This window comes from Lutzomyia longipalpis, chromosome 3, assembly GCF_024334085.1.
Source record: "Lutzomyia longipalpis isolate SR_M1_2022 chromosome 3, ASM2433408v1".
NCBI lineage: Eukaryota > Metazoa > Arthropoda > Insecta > Diptera > Psychodidae > Lutzomyia > Lutzomyia longipalpis.
In genome coordinates, this window is record NC_074709.1 from 3,606,142 (window position 1) to 3,624,708 (window position 18,567).

Below are 18,567 nucleotides of genomic sequence, written 5' to 3' on the forward strand. Positions count from 1 at the left end.
TGCACTTTTATGCAACCCCAGACTGCGATTCGACGTGCGCGTGTAATTAGGACTCTGCTGTTGTCTGCTTGACACGGTCTTCGTACTGCGGCTGTTTATCATGCTACCCGTGCACTCACGACAATTATTCTTATCGCTGTTCATCTCTCGCCTGGATTTTTTGGGTATTATAGTACTTTGTCAATTTGTCGCGGTGCAAGGGGTTGGGAAAGTCTGGTCTTTGCGCAAAAATTATATTATGCGTTGATTGGTAGGGGAGACCGGGGTAAAAAAAAGTCAATTTGCATAAATCCTTATAGAAAATTTCCTCGACGGTCTCAGACCGCTTTTCTCTATATTTTTACTCCTTTTTTTACTCCTAAAGTACTGATCGGATAACCTCCTTTTGTAAGTTGGTAGGGCTTTCCACCATATTTTTTTCCAATTTTTCCGATTTATAACTTTTGGGAGAAATTAGCATTTGAAAATTCCAAACTGACTTTTTTTACCCCGGTCTCCCTTATAGACTCTCGCATGCAAATTGAAATTATTGTCCTTCTGTTCGTTTTACAAAAAAAATATTAGGGAAGGGCGGGGCTAATAAAGTCACTTAAGGGTTTAGAAAAAGCTCAAAATATCATATTTCCCAAACAGATAAAGTGAAATGCATAGCTCAATTCTTTAGGATATTTCTTGCCCTACAACTCTTTCTCAGATCATTTTGTTCTATCTAGCTAGGAAATATGATATTTAAGACTTTTTCCAAACCCTTAAGTGACTTTATTAGCCCCGCTCTCCCCTAGGGATTTTTTTTATTCAAAAAATTAATAAAATTTATTCAAAAAATTAATAAAATTTATTCAATTCCTGATTTAGAGTATTTTGGAGCTTTTTTAAGAGCTTAAAAATTCCATAAATTTGTATCTTTATGTACATAAATATAGGATGGCTTTCATGTAATTTTAACCCACTTCTTCGCTGCTTTTTATTCTTCATCTTTCGTGAAATCTTCAGGAAAAGATGCTTCTTTATTAAAATAAAAAAATAAATAAGAAAAAACGGCAAGATCTTTTGCATTTGCGTCATGAGGAGACGCGGAAAAGTAACTTGTCAACAACCTTCCGATAAAATGAATTCACACCAATCTCGCCCAACAAAAGTAATTTTAATAAAATTTTCGGCAGTTCCCAGACGGGCAGACGCATAAAATTTCCAGCATTCGTACATTGACTCTGATGTTGAGAGTACTTTTTTCCCCTCACAAATTCAACATTCTAATTTCATGCAGACCACAGAAAAAAATCTTTGAGATGGACAAGAAAAGCAATACTTTGGTGGCATTTCGCAGGCAAGTTGTGTGTGATATTAAAGTTCCCAGGATCTCGAATTTGTGTGGCTTTCCGTCTGGGTTTGGCGAGTGTGAGATGATGAAATGCGACATTATTTATGCGTTACACAATTCCCAAGACATTTTAGGAGAGGAAAAACATCTAAAATAGCAAAATTTTTCGCATAAGAACTGAAATTTCATCTTTATCTCCGTTTATTGATATTGTGATGCAACCTAATACACTCCCTCGAGAGACTTCCTATAGCCTTGAAAGCAAACTGGGAGCGCTTTTTCCATTTGGGAATACAAAAGAATTGCATTTTACGAAAAAAAATGAACATTTTTATTTTCTTTCAATATAGGTAGCAATGGAGGTATTTTCTGGTTGGAAAAAAAAGCAATATAAACGTGAAAATGGAAAAATTCTTATCAGGAATCTAGAATGAATCTTCTCTGTAGTATGTACTTTCAATAAATGAGATTTCTTAAATGCTAATGTGAAGTTTAAATGGGATTAATTTCAATGCAAATTCTACTTGGTTCCAGTTGAGCCGAATCCTCCACTTCCACGCTCGGTATCTGTTAGTGATTGAACTTCCTCAATTTCCGGATAGAAAATTCTCTCGCAGATTAGCTGAGCAATCCTGTCGCCCTTGGTGACTTTAAAATCAATATCTGAATGATTGAATAAGATCACTCCAACATTCCCTCGATAGTCCTCATCGATTACACCAGCTGAATCCCGCAATATCCGGAAATGGTTAAAATTACAAAATTAATATAAATTTACTTCCTTTATGATATCCAATAAAATCTCATGGGATTTCTCTTACCGCCTACATCGATGAAATTCTTATGAGCGAGTCCAGAGCGTGGGGCAACGCGGCCGTAGCACCCTTCCGGAACTTGAATTTGAATGTCTGTCTTCACGAGTTCTTTGCCACGGGCAGGTACAACACAGTCATAGGCGCTTCAGGAAAAACATCAATTAGGATCTTAAGAATCAATTCAATAGTCCTTCAATTCAATATCTCACCTCCTGAGATCAAATCCAGCTGCCCGGGCGGAGCCTTTCATCGGGGCAAAAGCATTTTCGGTCAATTTTGCAAAACGCAGCACACATGAAGCTTCAGATGGCATTGTGGATTAATCACTTGGGAGTTTTTCTTACAGGAAAAGTTGTTTTAAAAAGTAGCTTTGGTAATTTTTACGGGGAAATTAAGATTTTCCTGAGAAACGTGCAATGAGAAAATCAACTGCTTGAGGTTAGATCACAAAAGTGGCGGGATTTCTTCGCGTCGCAAAGGAAATTTCTCATACCTCCTTGAAGTTTTTATGGTGTCTAATGTTTCAAGAATTTTATTTTTGATTTTCTTTGCGAATTTATTTTAATATTTTTTAATTCTTTTACAGAAAAAGTCTCGTTATTGTTATGATGTAATTATTATGTTAATTAATGCTTCGCGAATGCAACAAATGGAGCATTTTTTTTTATTTTAAATACAAAATTTTACAAAAAATTGTCGCCTAGTGTAATTGTTCAATGTTTTTAGCCAACTATGCAACATTCTCAGACAAAGTGGACGATTTTTATTTGAAAACTTCAACATAGTCAATTAGATTTCGCGAGAAAAATTGTGTTTTTTACCAAAATAATCCACAAAAAGTACAATAATGAAGTGAAATTCCTTCCCAAAAGGATATATTTAATAACTGGATTGAAAATATTTAGTAGTTCATCCCATCGTCCAGGAGAGACGTGATCAAAATGAAGCGAACAAGGTGAGACTTCCTGGATTTTTGAGTCATTACCTTGGAGAGGAAAAAAATGCTAAATGTTTTGTTTTCGTGGCCAGAACGAGAAATCCCCAGGAAGGGCCTAGTGTCGACTATGAACCCCTTGCGAGGAATAGCACAGAATTACCAATGCGTAGGGTACGATCACCACAGGTGCCAACGATTGAGGCACAAGTTCAGGAAAATGATACTCTCCAGGCGATCGCTCTGCGATTCAACTGCCAAGTATGGTGACCCCGTTTCTTTTTTTAAGTTGCAAAAATGCACCATCCCTCACGCCCTGATTCATTGCAGGTATCAGAGCTGAAGCGTCTCAATAAGATTGAGCGTGACAATGAAATATTCGCAAGAAGCGTCATCCGTGTTCCTATTACGCCACACACTGTCCTCCTGGAAACCATTCCGGGAGTTCACAAGAGTGGCACATCGAGTCCCACGCGAGCTAAAGTGGTGCCCGAGAACTTGGGAGGACGTGATTTGGATGAAAAATTAATCATAGCTTCAGTTAGTCATTCAGAACGTGCCCCAACTGATTCAATTCAGAACATTATTCTCAATACCAAAATATCAAGCAATGACTACAGAGATGACGATTTGGGTAAGTTGAAAATGCTCTTCGGAGCTTCCTGCCTTGAGGTTTAAGTCCTGAGAGCTTTAACTCAAGACAACCACAGAGGAGCTTCATTTTGATAAATCAAATCAAAAATAATTTGGGAATGATTGACGGGCAATTAATCAAAGATAGGGAAACCTTTTGGGGATTTTCCACGGAAATTAATTTTTTTAACATTGACATTTTTAATGATTTGTTGCAGCTTTCGATCCTCTGGGAATTGAAGAACGCGATCTGGGTCAACCTCTTCTCAGTGGAGAGATCGACGATGCCATCCCACAGCCACGCATCATCCCCATCCGACACAGGATGGATATGTCATGCAATGGAGCTGATTGTGATATATCCTGGGTGTGCCTCTTCATCTTCATCCTCGTTCTTTGCTTTGCAATTCCCATCATTTACATCATCTTCAAAACTGAACCCGAGCATGAGCATCACGTCGAGCGACTCCTTCATGAGAATCATTCAAAGTTATGAGGGATTAAATCCCATGGCAGACCGGGCAGACCATTCGAGATCTGTTTTTGTAAATAAGTGCCTCAGCGTGTGAAAATTTAATAAAAAACCAGAGAATATTGTAATAATGATGATAACATCGCTCAATGTATTTTATAATATAAAAATTGAGTGAAATTTTACGAGAAAAAAATAAGTTATTTTCAATTAAAAGCCATTTCCCGACGTTTTCATGCACGATTAACTAGTTTCTTTTATTTTTCTTATTTTCAAGAAGAAGTATCTAACCCATATGATGATCCAGTGGGGTAAAATACAACATTATTGATTTTATTACATCCTCGTGTAATGAAATCACCTCTGCGTAAAATACACGCAGTGCACGTGTTAAAAATTAAATGGTTTGTTTTGGTTTACCGAAGAAACTTCTCTAAATTCTTTTTTTCACAAAAAATAGGAAAAGTCTAAAGTTAAATCATGATTCTAAAGTAAAATAAAACTTCCGGACGTCTTAGGAACCTTCCAACATGCAGATTTCAACAATTTATCTGCTCCAGCTCTCAACATTCCTCTTTGGACTTGCAATCTTCCTCCATGGATTCTTTCCACTTTCATTCTCATCAACAGATAAGGCAGATTTTCAGGATTTCCCCCGGAACATTGATGAAGTTCAGTAAGTACATAGTAGCTGTAATCATTAGCTGAAGAACTCAAGAAAATCCTCATCTTGATAGGTTGGACAGGAGTCAGTACAGGGAGAGATTTTCCCGAACGGTGATAATGCTGATTGATGCCCTACGGATGGATTTTGTTCAGCAGAAAGAGAATATGCCGCATATGACAAAGCTCCTGGCGAATCAGGAAGCCTGCTTACTGAAGCTGAACGTTCAACCACCTACTGTGACAATGCCACGGATAAAAGCTCTAACTTCCGGAACAATTCCCAGTTTCCTTGATGTCATTCTCAATTTGGGCAGTTCAGAGGTGAAGACGGATACATTTCTACAACAAATTGAGGCTTCTGGTGGGAAATTAGTCTTCTACGGGGATAGCACATGGACCAGGATGTTCCCGCGTTTCTTTGTGCGAAAAGGAGAAAATCAGGATCCACTCTTTGTGAATGATTTCTACGAAGGAGACCGGAATATCACAAAGCACCTTTCTAGTGAGCTTAAGCATCCCGATTGGAGGATGATGGTACTCCACTACCTTGGATTGGATCACATTGGGCACGCTGAGGGTCCATTTAGTCCAAAAGTTCCGGGAAAGCTTCGGGAAATGGATGAAGTTTTCTCAAAGATTGTCTTCGAGATGACGCGCTGGAATGCTCATTCTTACCTCCCAAGTCTCTTCATTGTCACGGGGGATCATGGGATGAGGGACACAGGAGGGCATGGTGGTAGTTCAGCCCCCGAAATCACGGTTCCACTCCTTATCATTGGAACAAATTGCTCATCATCCAACACGATGTACAATCAAATTGATTTTGCTGCCACTCTCTCTGTCTTGCTGGGACTCCCAATTCCCGCATCAAGTATTGGAAATCTCATCCCAGAAATGCTGAAAGACTTGACGGAAGATGAGCAACTTTTTGCCTTAGCCTACAATGGGGAGAGATTGCTGCAGAAGCTTCGTTTTGAGCATGAAGGGGATTTCGATCAAGAAGAATTCTTCCTGCAGCACATGGAGGCCCGAGAGTTGCACAAGAAGTACGTGAAGACGAAGCAAATTGACGAGGTGGTCAATCCGTCCATCTTCAAGCGCTCAAACCTCTTCTATTTATCATCTGCACAAGAAATGTCCAACCTCCTGGCGAGGAGTTTTGTAAAATACGATCACTGGAGCATCTCCTTGGGGCTCTTTGTCTGCTTCTTGGTGAGTTTTCTTGCCTTTGTTCGTTCTATATTTAACCTTTCTTGACTTTTAGATCCTGACAGCGAGCTTAGTTCTCTTCCTGGTTAATAGAAATGATGATCTGTGCATTGGTTGGACTTCCTACAGCATTGTTTCCATCCTCATTGGAACGCTCTGCTTGAAGCATTTGCCAAAGAAATTCTTCAACATTGACTCATCTCTCTTCTCTTCGGGATTCATGGGAAACACCATAATTCTCACCACGATTGTCATCACGAGGATCAATGTGGAGATTATAAGAATAGCTGTGCAAGAAAGACAAACATCGTTGATGCCAAAGATGCACAAAATCCCAATTTTTGCAATCTTCTGCACAGTTTTTCATGCAATTTCATACAGCAGTAGCTCCTTCATTGAGGAAGAGCATCAGCTGTGGTACTATTTTGGAGGAAGTCTCTTTGTTTTACTCCTTGGATGTGAATTGAGGAGATTCCGCAATATTTCCGTGGATCTATTGATTTCACAGGGCAGGAGAACAAGAAGGGAAGATTTGAAGGAACTTGAAGAGCTAAATGGGGTTGTTTTGCGATATCTTGCTCTCCTTGCTGGTCACATCTTCCTCCGAAGGCTCAATCAAACAGGCGACAAGTGGCTAAGTATTCCAGATATTGGAGATTGGTTTGTTCAGGAGGAGCATAAGACGATGCTGAGTTGGTTCTTTATTCTCACCCTGCTCCTCATGCTGGGTGTTTGTGCCCAATTCACGGGTGTCCTCACAAGCGTCCTCACCTTCACGGCAATCCTTCTAATCTACTACTATCGTGCCACAACTGGACAAGTTTATCTCTTCAACATTTCACGAAGTGACTCAACTGTCTCCCTGATCCTCTTCTGGGTGAATTTGATGGAAATTGTGGCCATAAATTACCTCCCGATCCTCTACAGGAGATTCTTCCTGAAGAAAATTCTCCAGAAGGATGGAAATTTGTGGATTGGAGCAACTATCACGGTTTTCAGTTTGATCTCATGCCTCCTACACAAACCACACAATGCCATTCTCAATGTTGCCTGCATCCTTACGTGCCAAGTTGTTGGGAAGTCCCTCGAAGCTATCTTGTCAGGAACACCAAAGATTTACATGCTCATTCTCAGTCATCTCTGGATTGGGAAGATTTTCTTCTTCTATCAGGTGAGATTTTCAATTTATTCTGTTGGAAATATTCCAAAAAATTCTTCATTTTTCAGGGCAATTCCAACAGTTTGGCTTCAATTGATCTCAATGCTGGCTATGTGGGGCTCAGTTCATTCAACATGCCTATCGTGGGGCTCTTTATAACAATAAATACATTCAGTGGTCCACTCCTGGCCCTTCTAGTCATGCTCTATCGTCTCCAGAGTGACCAGAGCAATCGGAAGCATCAATCAAAGACATTCCTACAAACATGCTCCATCTTCCTCATCCTCCCACTGACTCTCTACATGGCCATCGCCACGGGATTCCGGAATCATCTCTTCGTGTGGACTGTCTTCTCGCCAAAACTCCTCTATGAAGCCTTTAATTTTAGTCTCTTCCACGTGATTCTCTCTCTTCTCGGCATAACGTGGTGTCACTAATCGTGAAGGCATGTGGAGAAAGTTTCCACCACATCCAATGGGCTAATAATTACCTGGAGGAGGGACAAAAGTACATATACAATTTTATGCAATTCCTCATTTTATTTGAATGGCTCAGGTAAGATTTTTGTAGGTAATAATAATTTTATTTGAATGAGACTGTATTGAGAAGAATACAAAATAAGAATTAAGGGAATTTAATAAAATAATATTACTTAATTTAAAAATAAAACAACGTAATACTGCTGGCCACCACTGTAATGTTTTTTCATGAAAACCTTTCTTTGATCCATTTATTTTCTCAAATTTCTTTTTATGTTAAAAATTAAAATGAATAAACAAGGGGAATTTATCTGGGCGAAATCATTCGAATCTTGGAAAATATTCGGAATATTCGTTAATATTCGGAATGATTTGCCAAAGAAATCAAAATATTGGTTTTCAGCCTCTAAACTAAATGTCTCAGATTGAGAAGCAGAAGACTAAAATTCATTTAATTATGCCTCAAAAGGACTAAATTCATGCTAAATTCAAGCATAAAATATTTTTTAGTCCAAAAAAGGCAGAGATTGAGGTAAAAAGCTTAAAAACTAGTTAATTTAGGCCTAGAAAGAACAAAATCAAGCCAAAAAGTTGTAAATTCAACCGAAAACTTGCTTAATTCAAGCCTAAAAATATTACGTTATCAACCTTAAAAAATCTTAATTAAAGCTTAAAAAAAGACTAAAATTGAAGCATAAAAAAGAGTTAATTCAAGCCAAAAAGTAGTAAATTAAACCCAGAAAAAAAGAGTAAATTCAAGCCGATAAACCCGATAAATATTTGGTTTTCAGTCTCAAAATAGCACAAATTGAGGAACAGGACTTTAAAAAAATATTAAAGCCTGAAAAAGGACTAAATTCAAACCGAAAGGTGGTAAATTAATGGTAAAAAGTAGTAAATTCATCCCAAAAAAGACTAAATTCAACCAAAAATTTCTAAATATTTTTTTTTCGATTTTGAGTTCTTCAATTTTTAACAAGAGATGTTCATTTGAAGTCAAATATTTTGGTATTTTCAGAAATATTCAGATAATTCGCTTAAAATACCAAAATATTCTCCAGATAAACACCCCTTGTGAATAAATTTGAAAAAAAAATTTTCTTAATAGAATCCTCAGCTATGAACGAACTATATGAGTCAAGCTAATTAATTCGAATTCCCATTCAAAGAAATAGTCGCTTCGTGCAAGAATCCACGCGCTTATTGGAATTAATATAAATATGATCAATTGTAGCACGATCGCGCGCGAGAGCAATGCTGTGGCAGGAGGGGAAGGCGCAAAGTGTCGAAGTTGCCGGGTCAGCACACGATAAATTCCTCAAATAGCTGGAGCAACGTGTTTGGGTGGGATTTTTACTTTCAAACACGGAACGCTGGATGATCGCGCGCGTGACTTTTTCGGAGGGATGCGATGGGGCCAACCAATACACATCCACCAGCACTGTGTTACCTGGACAAGAAGTTGTGTGAATGACGGGTGGGGGATCGCGCAGGCATGGAATCTAATAGCATGGGAGCTCTGTACGGTGTAGACCCCGTTAACTCACACAGTGTTCCACTGTTCCGTGAGACAGATTTTTCATTTCTTCTTGGCCGAGTGTAGTTGAGATTTGCTTCTTCAGCTGGAAGCATCGCTCTCTTGCTCTCTGTAGGGTTTGTGTAGGTACATTTCTTTAGCGATTAAAAGTGATTGCGATCTGGCACACAGAGTACGTTGATGATGGGGCTCAGAAATTGGGAATCGTGATGAAGAATAACTAGGTGAGGTGCACGAAAAGACGACGGTGCAAGATCAAGTTGTGGATTGACGTGAAAAAAAGAATAAAATCTTGCCTGAGGAGTGAGTGGAAAATACAAAATATAAAAGTTGGTGAAACAATTCCAATTGAGAGACAAGCTCGTAAGTCGAGGACAGTGAATAAATATTTTGCTTTTGTTGCAACAATTGCCTCACTGTGTCTCACATTTTCTTCATGTTCTGCTGTTTTTTTTTTTATTCATTACAATTCGTCGTTATCCGCGAATGAAAAGAACTCAATTGTGGAAGAGTTGAAGGCAAAAGAAAAAAAAAACAGAAACTTACATCATTTCTGAAAGACTGGGCGATCACACTCCCTGTGATCGTATATGTCTTAGAGCTGTGAGAAATAACAAAAAGAAGTGATCTCTCGTGATCGTGGGTGTGTGAGGTGAATCTCCAAATAGAGAGGCGCGACAGATCGCAACACAATTGGGAATTCATCACATCGATGGCTTGGCTAAATTGCCCGCAGTGGTGTCATGATGGTGTTAATTAATTAATTGATCGATCATTTCGTTATTTTTTTTTTAATTCAGCATCAGTGGAGTGAGGAGCGCCTCATTGGGTGTTTTGGTGCTTCTTGAGGAGCACAGCAGTGTGAAAGAAATACGGTTAACCATTTTTGCGCGCAATATAGCATTTCTTCTTGGCGGGCTTAGCGCGCGATCACCAATTATTCGATGAATAACTGTGACTCTACCTCAATTTACCCATTGCTTGTGTGCGTCCCAGAATCTCGTGTCTTGGGAGTCGGCAAGTGAGTGAGAAAAGACATAGAGCGAATAGCGCGCGCGCGGCTGTGTGTGTTTAGGGAAAAGCGAAGAAGCGATGGGAGTTCGACGACCGGGTATTACGAGAGGATATGAGGAAATGCAGGGAGCAAATGTGGCCACAGTTAATGTGGCCATTGCAGGTCACACCACACCGATTGCCACCCACAATCATCATCAGGTACCACCGCAAACAGGCGCCATGGCGCAGGAGTTCGAAATGGCCTCCGTGAGCGTCGTGCCCGATGGTGAGTCCTTTTTCCTTTTTATTCTAAATTAATTTTGCAGAAAAAAATTAGAACTTGAGTCTTAAGGATTGTTCTCTTCTCTTAAGGAAGAATTAAATCCTGGCTTAAGTCTCCTGGATATATAATTTCCAGAATCATGGTTTAAGCCCGGATTTAATTTCTTTCTTTAGAGGAGAGGAGAACAATCAAATGATTTTAGCTGAATTTTAATTTTAATTCAACCAAATAAAAATTTTAAAAATAATGTCTTTGAAAGGAGCTTATTCATCGTTATATGAGTTATAACTTCTTTGGAGGAAATACACGAAACAAACTAAATTTTATAGTAAATCAAAAACTACAATAGATTTCGGGATAGTTAAATAGACATTCTTTTTCACCTAGAGTCAGTTAGGAAAAGAAGATATATTGACGTTACAATTTTATTTTTCGTCCTTATTAATGCATGAACCATTAAAATACATAAGATTTGCCTTTTATATTATATTTAGTACATCCAAAAGTTATTTTGTTGATTTTGAGCGCTTTAAAATCCTTAAAATCACACAAAAAGTTTTTATTTTAATAAATTCAAATAAATTCGGCTAAAGGAAGAGCTTTAGAACTTCTTCGTTCTTGTGGAAAGTTTCAATGAGTTTTTTTGAAAGTTTTAAAAACAGACTGCGAAATTTCAAAAGATGCTTTAACATATCCCTGTTAAAAATTAACGATGAAACATCAGCGTCAATGTTTCATGTATTGAAACATCCAAACATATTGCAATTTTTTTTCTTAATTTCTTTAGAAAATCTTTGTTTTCTTCACTTGTTTGCCGACAACGTTTCGAATTTTGTCTCTTCAAGATCTGAAAAAAGAATTTAATCCTTTCGCATCCACATAAAATATTGAAATGAGTTTTTCTTTTAATCACCACAATATTTATTTTATGGTTGCTCTCAAAGCATATTTCCCACTCGAAACGTCTTCCTATGTGTCTTATACATTTTTCTTCGTGTTTTGGTCAACGACTGACCCAATAGACGCGAAAGGGTTAAGCAAATTTATAACGTTATCTGAGCATCTGAAAATCCTTGAGATTTGAGAGCTTTCTGAGCTAAGAGCTTTTCCATTGAGGCTATTTTTTTATGAAACTCCTTCATTTACATCTTCCAACCTCTTATCGGAGCAAGAAATTAACATCCTCTTTTGTTCAAAATATTTAGATTAAAAGCAACAATACATCAATGGTTAAGCAATAGCACTTACCAGCAATTGTGAGTAGGTACATTTTTAATGAGAAAATGTAATTGTTAGGGGAACGTGGCCCAATTGCGACCCCCTAAATTCTGTTTCAGAAGGATTGAAAAAAGTCATATTAAAATGAATTAAATCTTTCCAAGTTTGGTACCATTGGAAAGGTCATTTAATAGGCTAACTTTGTTCTATAGATGCAAACCTTCTAACTCTTACCTGTTCTGAGTAATAGTCGAATTAAAAAAAGGTGCTAAAATTGCACTTTTTCACCACGGTGTTCTGATTGCGACCCCCCGAGTGTTCCAATTGCGACCCCCTTTTTTTGCCGTAATTTGTGGGTTTTTCACTAGTAGATCACTTTTATCACTACTATAAATAGGAAAAACGCCATGAATTACACGGAAAAGCCGGAAAATCAAGAATTTATTTTCAATTTTCCCCACATTTGTTTTGACATTTCGCCCTTGAGGTGACTACACGGAATTTCACACACACAGACAATTGCGCACTCACTGACGTAATTCGCAGAAAATCCACGAAAATTCTTCTGAGGAATGCGTAAATTACACTAACTGCACTCCCCTTTGGCTTTAGGAACATTTTCACGGCGAAAAACTTTCAAGAAACGTGAAAAAATATTGATTTTCCTGAAATCAAAACACAGCGCGGTCTGTGTGAGAAAGACACTTCCACACCACTACACGCATGCGCGACAGCTTCACCGTGGTGAGTGGTGGAAATAGACGGTCCGAATTGAAACATTTTGGGGGTCGCAATTAGACCATTCTGCATGTATTACATTTTCACTTAATTACTTAAAATACCTAAAATCTTTCAAAAAATTGTAAATCAAGTAATAAACTAGACCCTCTAAGCTACAGAAACGCGGCATAATATGAGACATAATAGTGGGAAAAAAACTCATATCAACTTAGTTTCTAAAATCAGAAAATGTCGACCAAGTGCTGAAAATGAATTTTGATTTTTAATTTGCCCTGTTGTGTACCAAATTAATTTATTTTAGGCGCTAACATTACCTTACTATAATATCTTCATAATGTAGTGAAACTAATTTTATAATATTTCGTCATTTACGAGAAAAAGGGGCGGTCGCAATTGGGCGGCGGTCCAAATTGGGCCACGTTCCCCTACACCTTTTTTGTTGCGGTTTAGAGCACTTAATTGGTTGTGGTTTTTCGTCAATGGAGAACATCTTGAAAACAACTTTTATTTGATTTAAACTGTTGTTACGAGGTTTTTGATTCCTTCTTGGTTCCAAAAACACCAATTTAAAACAAAATTGATGAACATTTTCCCAATTTTGTAAGAAAACTTTTAACCTACTTGCATTAATAAATTCTATTGAAATGCTAAAATTTGGCTCAGCGATGATACAATTTAGTATAGAGAAAATCTTTTAGCGGTAATTTATGATTCTCTTTCAATATTCAATTTGCTTATTCCAATCATATTTGATCTTTTTGTGTCATTCAATATCTCTTTTGTATAACTTGAATGTTCACAGAATGCTAATGTGCCACCAAAGTTTCCTATTTTGATTTATTTATTCAGAAAGAAAAAAAAAACTCGGTGAAATCATCAATTCAGCCCCACAGACTGACCATTTTACTTAATTTATTTGTTTGATTTACTTTCATTTTATTTCACAATTATATGAGATTTTTATTTATTATAATTATTTTAATAAATACTTGATCACATTTTATTTTCAAAGTTCGTGGATTGTAAAATTTTTTTACGACACTTGCGCAATATTTTATAAAATCATGTGTGAAACCAAACGTGATCACACCTAAGAGTTCATTAACTTTTCTCCTCTGAAAGAGTGGCTAAGAAAATGGATCTTTGGAAGCACCGAAGATCACTTCTTGTCATTCATCAAAAATTAATTTATACGGCAAGAGGTTGGTTGTGTATTTATTTCCCCATTAGAGACGGTATTCCGCCGACCAAATGAGCACGTACAACATACAAGAACTCATAATGGGAAATGTAGTGTGACCCTTGACTGAAATACTTCTTCTTCTCCATTTGATTTTATTTGTTGTAGATACCTTCACCGTGACTCAGGCTGTGAATGCACTCGGCTTCGGGTGGTTTCAAGTGAAACTCTCCCTCTGCGTGGGTCTCTGCTGGATGGCGGATTCGATGGAGATGACAATTCTCAGTGTTCTCGGGCCAGCTCTTCACTGCGACTGGGGTGTTACGCGGTACCAGCAAGCCCTCACGACGACGATTGTCTTTTTGGGCATGATGCTGAGTTCCACGTTCTGGGGTCAGCTGAGCGATCGCTACGGCCGTAAGCCAGCACTCACCCTCTGTGGTGTCCTCCTCTTCCTCTATGGATTGCTCTCGGCAGTAGCTCCGAGCTTTGGATGGCTCCTCCTGCTGCGGGGTCTCGTGGGATTTGCAATTGGATGCGTGCCACAATCTGTGACACTCTATGCTGAGTTCCTGCCCACAAAGCAACGCGCCAAGTGCGTTGTCCTCCTCGACGTAAGTTTATTTTTTTTTTCAATATTAATCCAACACCACACAGGAGCCAAACAAGCAATTTTCCTCATCATCACCATCGATCAATTTATGCAACATTTTATCGGCGACGAATGCTAATTTCCAACGAGATTATGTTGCACAATTTATGCGATATTCATCTCTTTTGCTTCATGCAGAAAATTTCATGAAAACACATTGGATTTATCTGATTGAAAAATTGTGAAGAAAATGAGAAAATTCAGAAGGACTCAATTTTTTTTCTCTACTCTGTTTCTTTTTGCAATTTTCACGCCCTTGTTTTGCAATTGATCGCGTCTTCCGTCACATGAAAAAAATTTATTGTAGCTTGTTTTGAACAATTAGCGTGCTTTTAGTCCATTTCTTATGCAATGGACAAGAGAAGTTATTGGAAAGTTACACACTATATATTTTTTTTTACCTTAAAAATTTCTTTCTCCATAGAAAACACAACAAACAAAGCACGGGAGAGGGGGGCGAGGTCTCTTTACAACACATGTGGAAGTTTGCTTGAGAAATGGCACAATTCTTTTGCGTGAGAATACCAAAAGCCAATATAGGGCCGATTCCATCTATATAGATTTAACTGGAAAGCGTTTTAATATATTTCTATTGCACAAAGATTTGTATCGCAAAAGCATTTATTCTGAATGTTTTCTGTAAACTATTGGGCGGTGCCAGAGTTCTGTAGAATAATCATTCTTTCAGACGGAATTTTAAATAGAATGAAGAGAAAAGAACAATGCGAAATTTCGTGAGAGATTTATTTATTTTATAATTTATTAAATTCGGTTTTATTAAAAATTCTTTTTGAATATTGAACAAGTAATGAAAGAAATAAAAATTACAGGAGGAAATTCTGAAAAGAATAAGAAAATCTTCTGGGAAAGGAGTCTATTCGGTTGTGTAAATCGAACAAACAGTCTATGTATAAAATGCTTAATCTTGTAGAGAATCAAAAAAGACCAAATAGATTTTCCATTTTTCACTCAGGTTAGCTGGAAATATTCTTAAGGCAAAATTTTGCCTAAAAATTCAAACAATGACGTCAGAATTGTGTTTTCTTGTCCTTTTAAGTGCATGAAGCATAAAAAAAACTTTCTAAAATCATCGATGATAATTTTTGATTCTTTTACACGTCTCACATGGATTTTTCCCATACAAAATCGAGAAACTCCTTTGATCAACTTAAAAATTCTTTATAAAATATCCTCAATAATAAAATTCATTTGCAAGTAAATAAATAAATTCTTCCGAAGAGACTGCAAAGATACAAACAAAGTTTTTCTCTGTACAGAGCAAAAGAACATTAATAAAAGTTTCTTGTCTTGCTTCAAAAAATATTTCCACCGTGAAGAACATTCAATTGTTGAGCCATTATACTTTCTTGCAAAATTATGCCCATTTAATTTCTTACACCGCCCATCAAAATACATAATATTGCTTTTTAGAAACGAGGAAGGTATAATAAAAATGTTTTTTTTTCTTTTTAGTGCTTCTGGGCTCTTGGGGCGTGCTTTGAAGTTGCCCTGGCGCTTGCTGTTGCTCCCCGGTTGGGTTGGCGATGGCTTCTTGGCCTCTCAGCGGCACCACTTTTTGTCTTTGCCGTGATTACACCGTGGTTACCGGAGTCGGCACGCTACAATGTGGCATGCGGTCAAAATGATAAAGCCCTGTCGACGCTGGAGCAAATTGCGCACGACAACAAGAAGCCAATGCTCCTCGGGAGGCTCGTTGTGGAGGGAACGGCAACCCCACGAGGGAGCATCAGGGCACTGCTCAGTACGTCGCTGAGACGAACCACACTGCTGCTGTGGTTTATCTGGATGTCGTGCGCCTTCTGCTACTATGGCCTCGTGCTCATGTCCACGGAGCTCTTCAGTGGCGATCGGAAGCCCGTTGTTGCAGGGGACATTGAGGATTGCCATCCACTCTCCACCGATGACTATTTGGACCTTTTGTGGACAACTCTTGCGGAATTCCCCGGGATTTTCGCAACAATTGCCGTAATGGAGAAATGGGGACGAAAAAAGACAATGGCCTTCCAATTTATCCTCTACGGGGGCTGTGTTCTCCTCCTCACATCCACTAAAGAGTAGGTTTTTTCCTTTTTTTCTTTGGAAATTTATTTAAGTTGTTTAAAGTTTTTTTTTTAATTTTGTCAATTTTATAGTCGAATAGCACTGACGATGATCCTCTTCCTGGCACGTGGAGTCATCGCGGGACTCTTCCAGGCAGCCTACGTCTACACACCGGAAGTTTATCCCACAGCACTGAGATCAGTTGGAGTGGGTGGATGTTCTGCTCTTGCAAGACTTGGAGCCATGGCAACTCCCTATGTGGCACAGGTATTTAAAATTAATTAAATTCTTCCCAAAAAGGAAAATCTATTCAAAAATATTCTTGAAGATCTCTTGCAGTGATTTTTCATTCATGAAAAATTCATCAGCAAAAGATTCACGATAAAAAGAAGAGATTTTTCTTCAAATATTTCATAATATCTTACCTGATTGAATTAATTTAAAAATTCAGCTCTAGTTTTTGCTAGTTTAGCAACATTTTTTGCTCAAAATTTATGTCGTAATTTCTATGTAACACATCATCTTTGCTTGAATGTCGTTTTGTATGACCCACACTGTAGTACATTGTTTTGAATTAATTTCACAAAAATAATCATTTTAAACTAAATTCCTCACCTTTTTTCTTCATTCTCTCTATAAAATCAGTGAAACAAGTTTATTATGCGCTTTATGTAATCTTAACTTGTTAAAGTTATTTTTATACTTTTGCTGATTCAATAAGAAATTAATTAAGTGAAGATACAGAAATTATTTTTATCTCTTTTTGCTCAACTTTATTTTATTTTGTTTTAAGAGTCTGGATTTTCCTTATTTTAGTCAGAAAGTTTAGGAAAAAGTCACAAGAAATAAAATTCAAAGACATTATTCCTTAAACAAAACATTTAATTAGATGGGAGGACGTACTTAAAGAAGGAGTTTCTTCATTTTTGTTTATACCATAACCGTTATTCAAAGATACAAACAAAATAAATCAAATATTGTAAAAAGTCAAGAAAACCTGCAAGAAAAATTAAATGAAATGTTTTTTTTTCCATTGGGATTAACTGAAAAGAAAATCATGGAAGATTTACCAAAAAAAAAAATCAAAGACCACGCCCCCATTGTAACTCAATTTTTATTTCAATGCATAAAATGCATTATGACATTTATAGAGAATTTTTATCTATTCTAGAATATAATAAAACATCATAAATCGAGGAACTTGTGCGTAGCATGCATATGTTTCAAATGGAAAATTATACCTACAATAGAGGCGTGGTTTATGCATTGTGTAAAGAAAATCATTCTTAAGTGGTCTTAATTGAAAATTAAAAAACTGTTTGATACTTTTTGAACGTTTTTGACCATTTTTGTCAATCGTTTCTTGTTCTAACATTTTGTGTATATTTTTGAATTTTCATAATCATCAAAAATGAATAGACTCCTTATTTTTTCTTCTCTGATCTTTGCATACTTCTCCTCACTCAATTGATGGAAATAATTGAAATTCAAAAGAATATAATTAATTTTTATTCAATTGCGACTTCAGCAATTCTGCAAAGTAATAAAATAAATAAAATTAATACGATTGTCAATGAATTTGCGATGACTAACTTCTTCACAAACTTCTTCACTGCAGGTTCTCCTCCAGAATTCCGTATGGAGTGCCGTGAGTGTGTACGGTGTGTTTGCAATCAGTGCCAGCGTGGCATGTCTCCTGCTTCCGTATGAGACTCGCGGTACGGACATGGTCCAGTAAAGCTGCGTACCGCCCCAGAGAGACTCTTCTCTGTGTGACTAAACCAAATCTCCGTGACTGATTTCGTGGGTGCTTCTCGCTTCGGACGACACGAGGTACGTGGAAAACAATATGTGTACACGGACTCGATACGCTCATGAATGTGAATATATGGTATTTTTGCAAGTTTTTTTTTTACCTCCTGTTGTACTTTTTTATTATTATAAAATAAAATGAGAGTTAAGAAAAAAAAAGATTCCTGATGGATTAAGCTACGGTGTAGTATTTAAGATTAATTTATTCATTAGCGCATTGGCGAGTGTTTTGATAGAGAGAGAGAAAGATATGTGAGTATGTAATCAACTATGTAAACAGAATTTAAACAATGAAAATTGTTATTTTTTATTGGAGATCTTGTTTTAATTATTTCTCATATTCTGCATGGTTTTCTTTTGGTTTGTTTGTCTAACGATCGACTTAAAAAACTTTATGAT

At 37.3% G+C, this 18,567-nt stretch overlaps 4 protein-coding genes across 4 annotated transcripts; 3 read left to right on the forward strand and 1 right to left on the reverse strand.

The window, feature by feature from the left end:
- Nucleotides 1–1,628: 1,628 nt before the first annotated feature.
- On the reverse strand, nucleotides 1,629–2,620 carry LOC129794217 (deoxyuridine 5'-triphosphate nucleotidohydrolase, mitochondrial). The gene is made up of 3 exons (XM_055834896.1): nucleotides 2,346–2,620; nucleotides 2,143–2,279; nucleotides 1,629–2,044 (listed from the first exon to the last, which is right to left on the reverse strand). The coding sequence occupies exons 1-3, from the start codon at nucleotides 2,447–2,449 to the stop codon at nucleotides 1,842–1,844; spliced, it is 444 nt and encodes a 147-aa protein (XP_055690871.1). The 5' UTR covers nucleotides 2,450–2,620; the 3' UTR covers nucleotides 1,629–1,841.
- Nucleotides 2,621–2,884: 264 nt separating this feature from the next.
- Nucleotides 2,885–4,422, forward strand: LOC129794216 (lysM and putative peptidoglycan-binding domain-containing protein 3). The gene is made up of 4 exons (XM_055834895.1): nucleotides 2,885–3,091; nucleotides 3,166–3,331; nucleotides 3,401–3,704; nucleotides 3,922–4,422. The coding sequence occupies exons 1-4, from the start codon at nucleotides 3,078–3,080 to the stop codon at nucleotides 4,197–4,199; spliced, it is 762 nt and encodes a 253-aa protein (XP_055690870.1). The 5' UTR covers nucleotides 2,885–3,077; the 3' UTR covers nucleotides 4,200–4,422.
- A 142-nt stretch (nucleotides 4,423–4,564) lies between these two features.
- LOC129794218 (GPI ethanolamine phosphate transferase 2) lies at nucleotides 4,565–7,898 on the forward strand. The gene is made up of 4 exons (XM_055834897.1): nucleotides 4,565–4,851; nucleotides 4,913–6,053; nucleotides 6,106–7,221; nucleotides 7,278–7,898. The coding sequence occupies exons 1-4, from the start codon at nucleotides 4,706–4,708 to the stop codon at nucleotides 7,644–7,646; spliced, it is 2,772 nt and encodes a 923-aa protein (XP_055690872.1). The 5' UTR covers nucleotides 4,565–4,705; the 3' UTR covers nucleotides 7,647–7,898.
- A 1,119-nt stretch (nucleotides 7,899–9,017) lies between these two features.
- Nucleotides 9,018–18,483, forward strand: LOC129794219 (synaptic vesicle 2-related protein). The gene is made up of 5 exons (XM_055834898.1): nucleotides 9,018–10,507; nucleotides 13,812–14,257; nucleotides 15,769–16,370; nucleotides 16,449–16,623; nucleotides 17,975–18,483. Exons 1-5 carry the CDS (start codon nucleotides 10,318–10,320, stop codon nucleotides 18,092–18,094), a joined length of 1,533 nt encoding a protein of 510 aa, XP_055690873.1. The 5' UTR covers nucleotides 9,018–10,317; the 3' UTR covers nucleotides 18,095–18,483.
- The last annotated feature ends 84 nt before the right edge of the window (nucleotides 18,484–18,567 follow it).

Coding starts and splice junctions, on each gene's coding strand:
- LOC129794217 (XM_055834896.1), bottom strand. CDS start 2,449: ATGCCATCTGAAGCTTCATGTGTGCTGCGTTTTGCAAAATTGACCGAA. Junction 2,280..2,345: donor GCTGGATTTGATCTCAGGAG/GTGAGATATTGA, acceptor TTTTTCCTGAAG/CGCCTATGACTGTGTTGTAC. Junction 2,045..2,142: donor GAATTTCATCGATGTAGGCG/GTAAGAGAAATC, acceptor TGCGGGATTCAG/CTGGTGTAATCGATGAGGAC.
- LOC129794216 (XM_055834895.1), top strand. Junction 3,332..3,400: donor CTCTGCGATTCAACTGCCAA/GTATGGTGACCC, acceptor GATTCATTGCAG/GTATCAGAGCTGAAGCGTCT. Junction 3,705..3,921: donor CTACAGAGATGACGATTTGG/GTAAGTTGAAAA, acceptor GATTTGTTGCAG/CTTTCGATCCTCTGGGAATT.
- LOC129794218 (XM_055834897.1), top strand. CDS start 4,706: ATGCAGATTTCAACAATTTATCTGCTCCAGCTCTCAACATTCCTCTTT. Junction 6,054..6,105: donor GGCTCTTTGTCTGCTTCTTG/GTGAGTTTTCTT, acceptor CTTGACTTTTAG/ATCCTGACAGCGAGCTTAGT. Junction 7,222..7,277: donor AGATTTTCTTCTTCTATCAG/GTGAGATTTTCA, acceptor TTCATTTTTCAG/GGCAATTCCAACAGTTTGGC.
- LOC129794219 (XM_055834898.1), top strand. CDS start 10,318: ATGGGAGTTCGACGACCGGGTATTACGAGAGGATATGAGGAAATGCAG. Junction 10,508..13,811: donor CGTGAGCGTCGTGCCCGATG/GTGAGTCCTTTT, acceptor TATTTGTTGTAG/ATACCTTCACCGTGACTCAG. Junction 14,258..15,768: donor AGTGCGTTGTCCTCCTCGAC/GTAAGTTTATTT, acceptor TTTTCTTTTTAG/TGCTTCTGGGCTCTTGGGGC.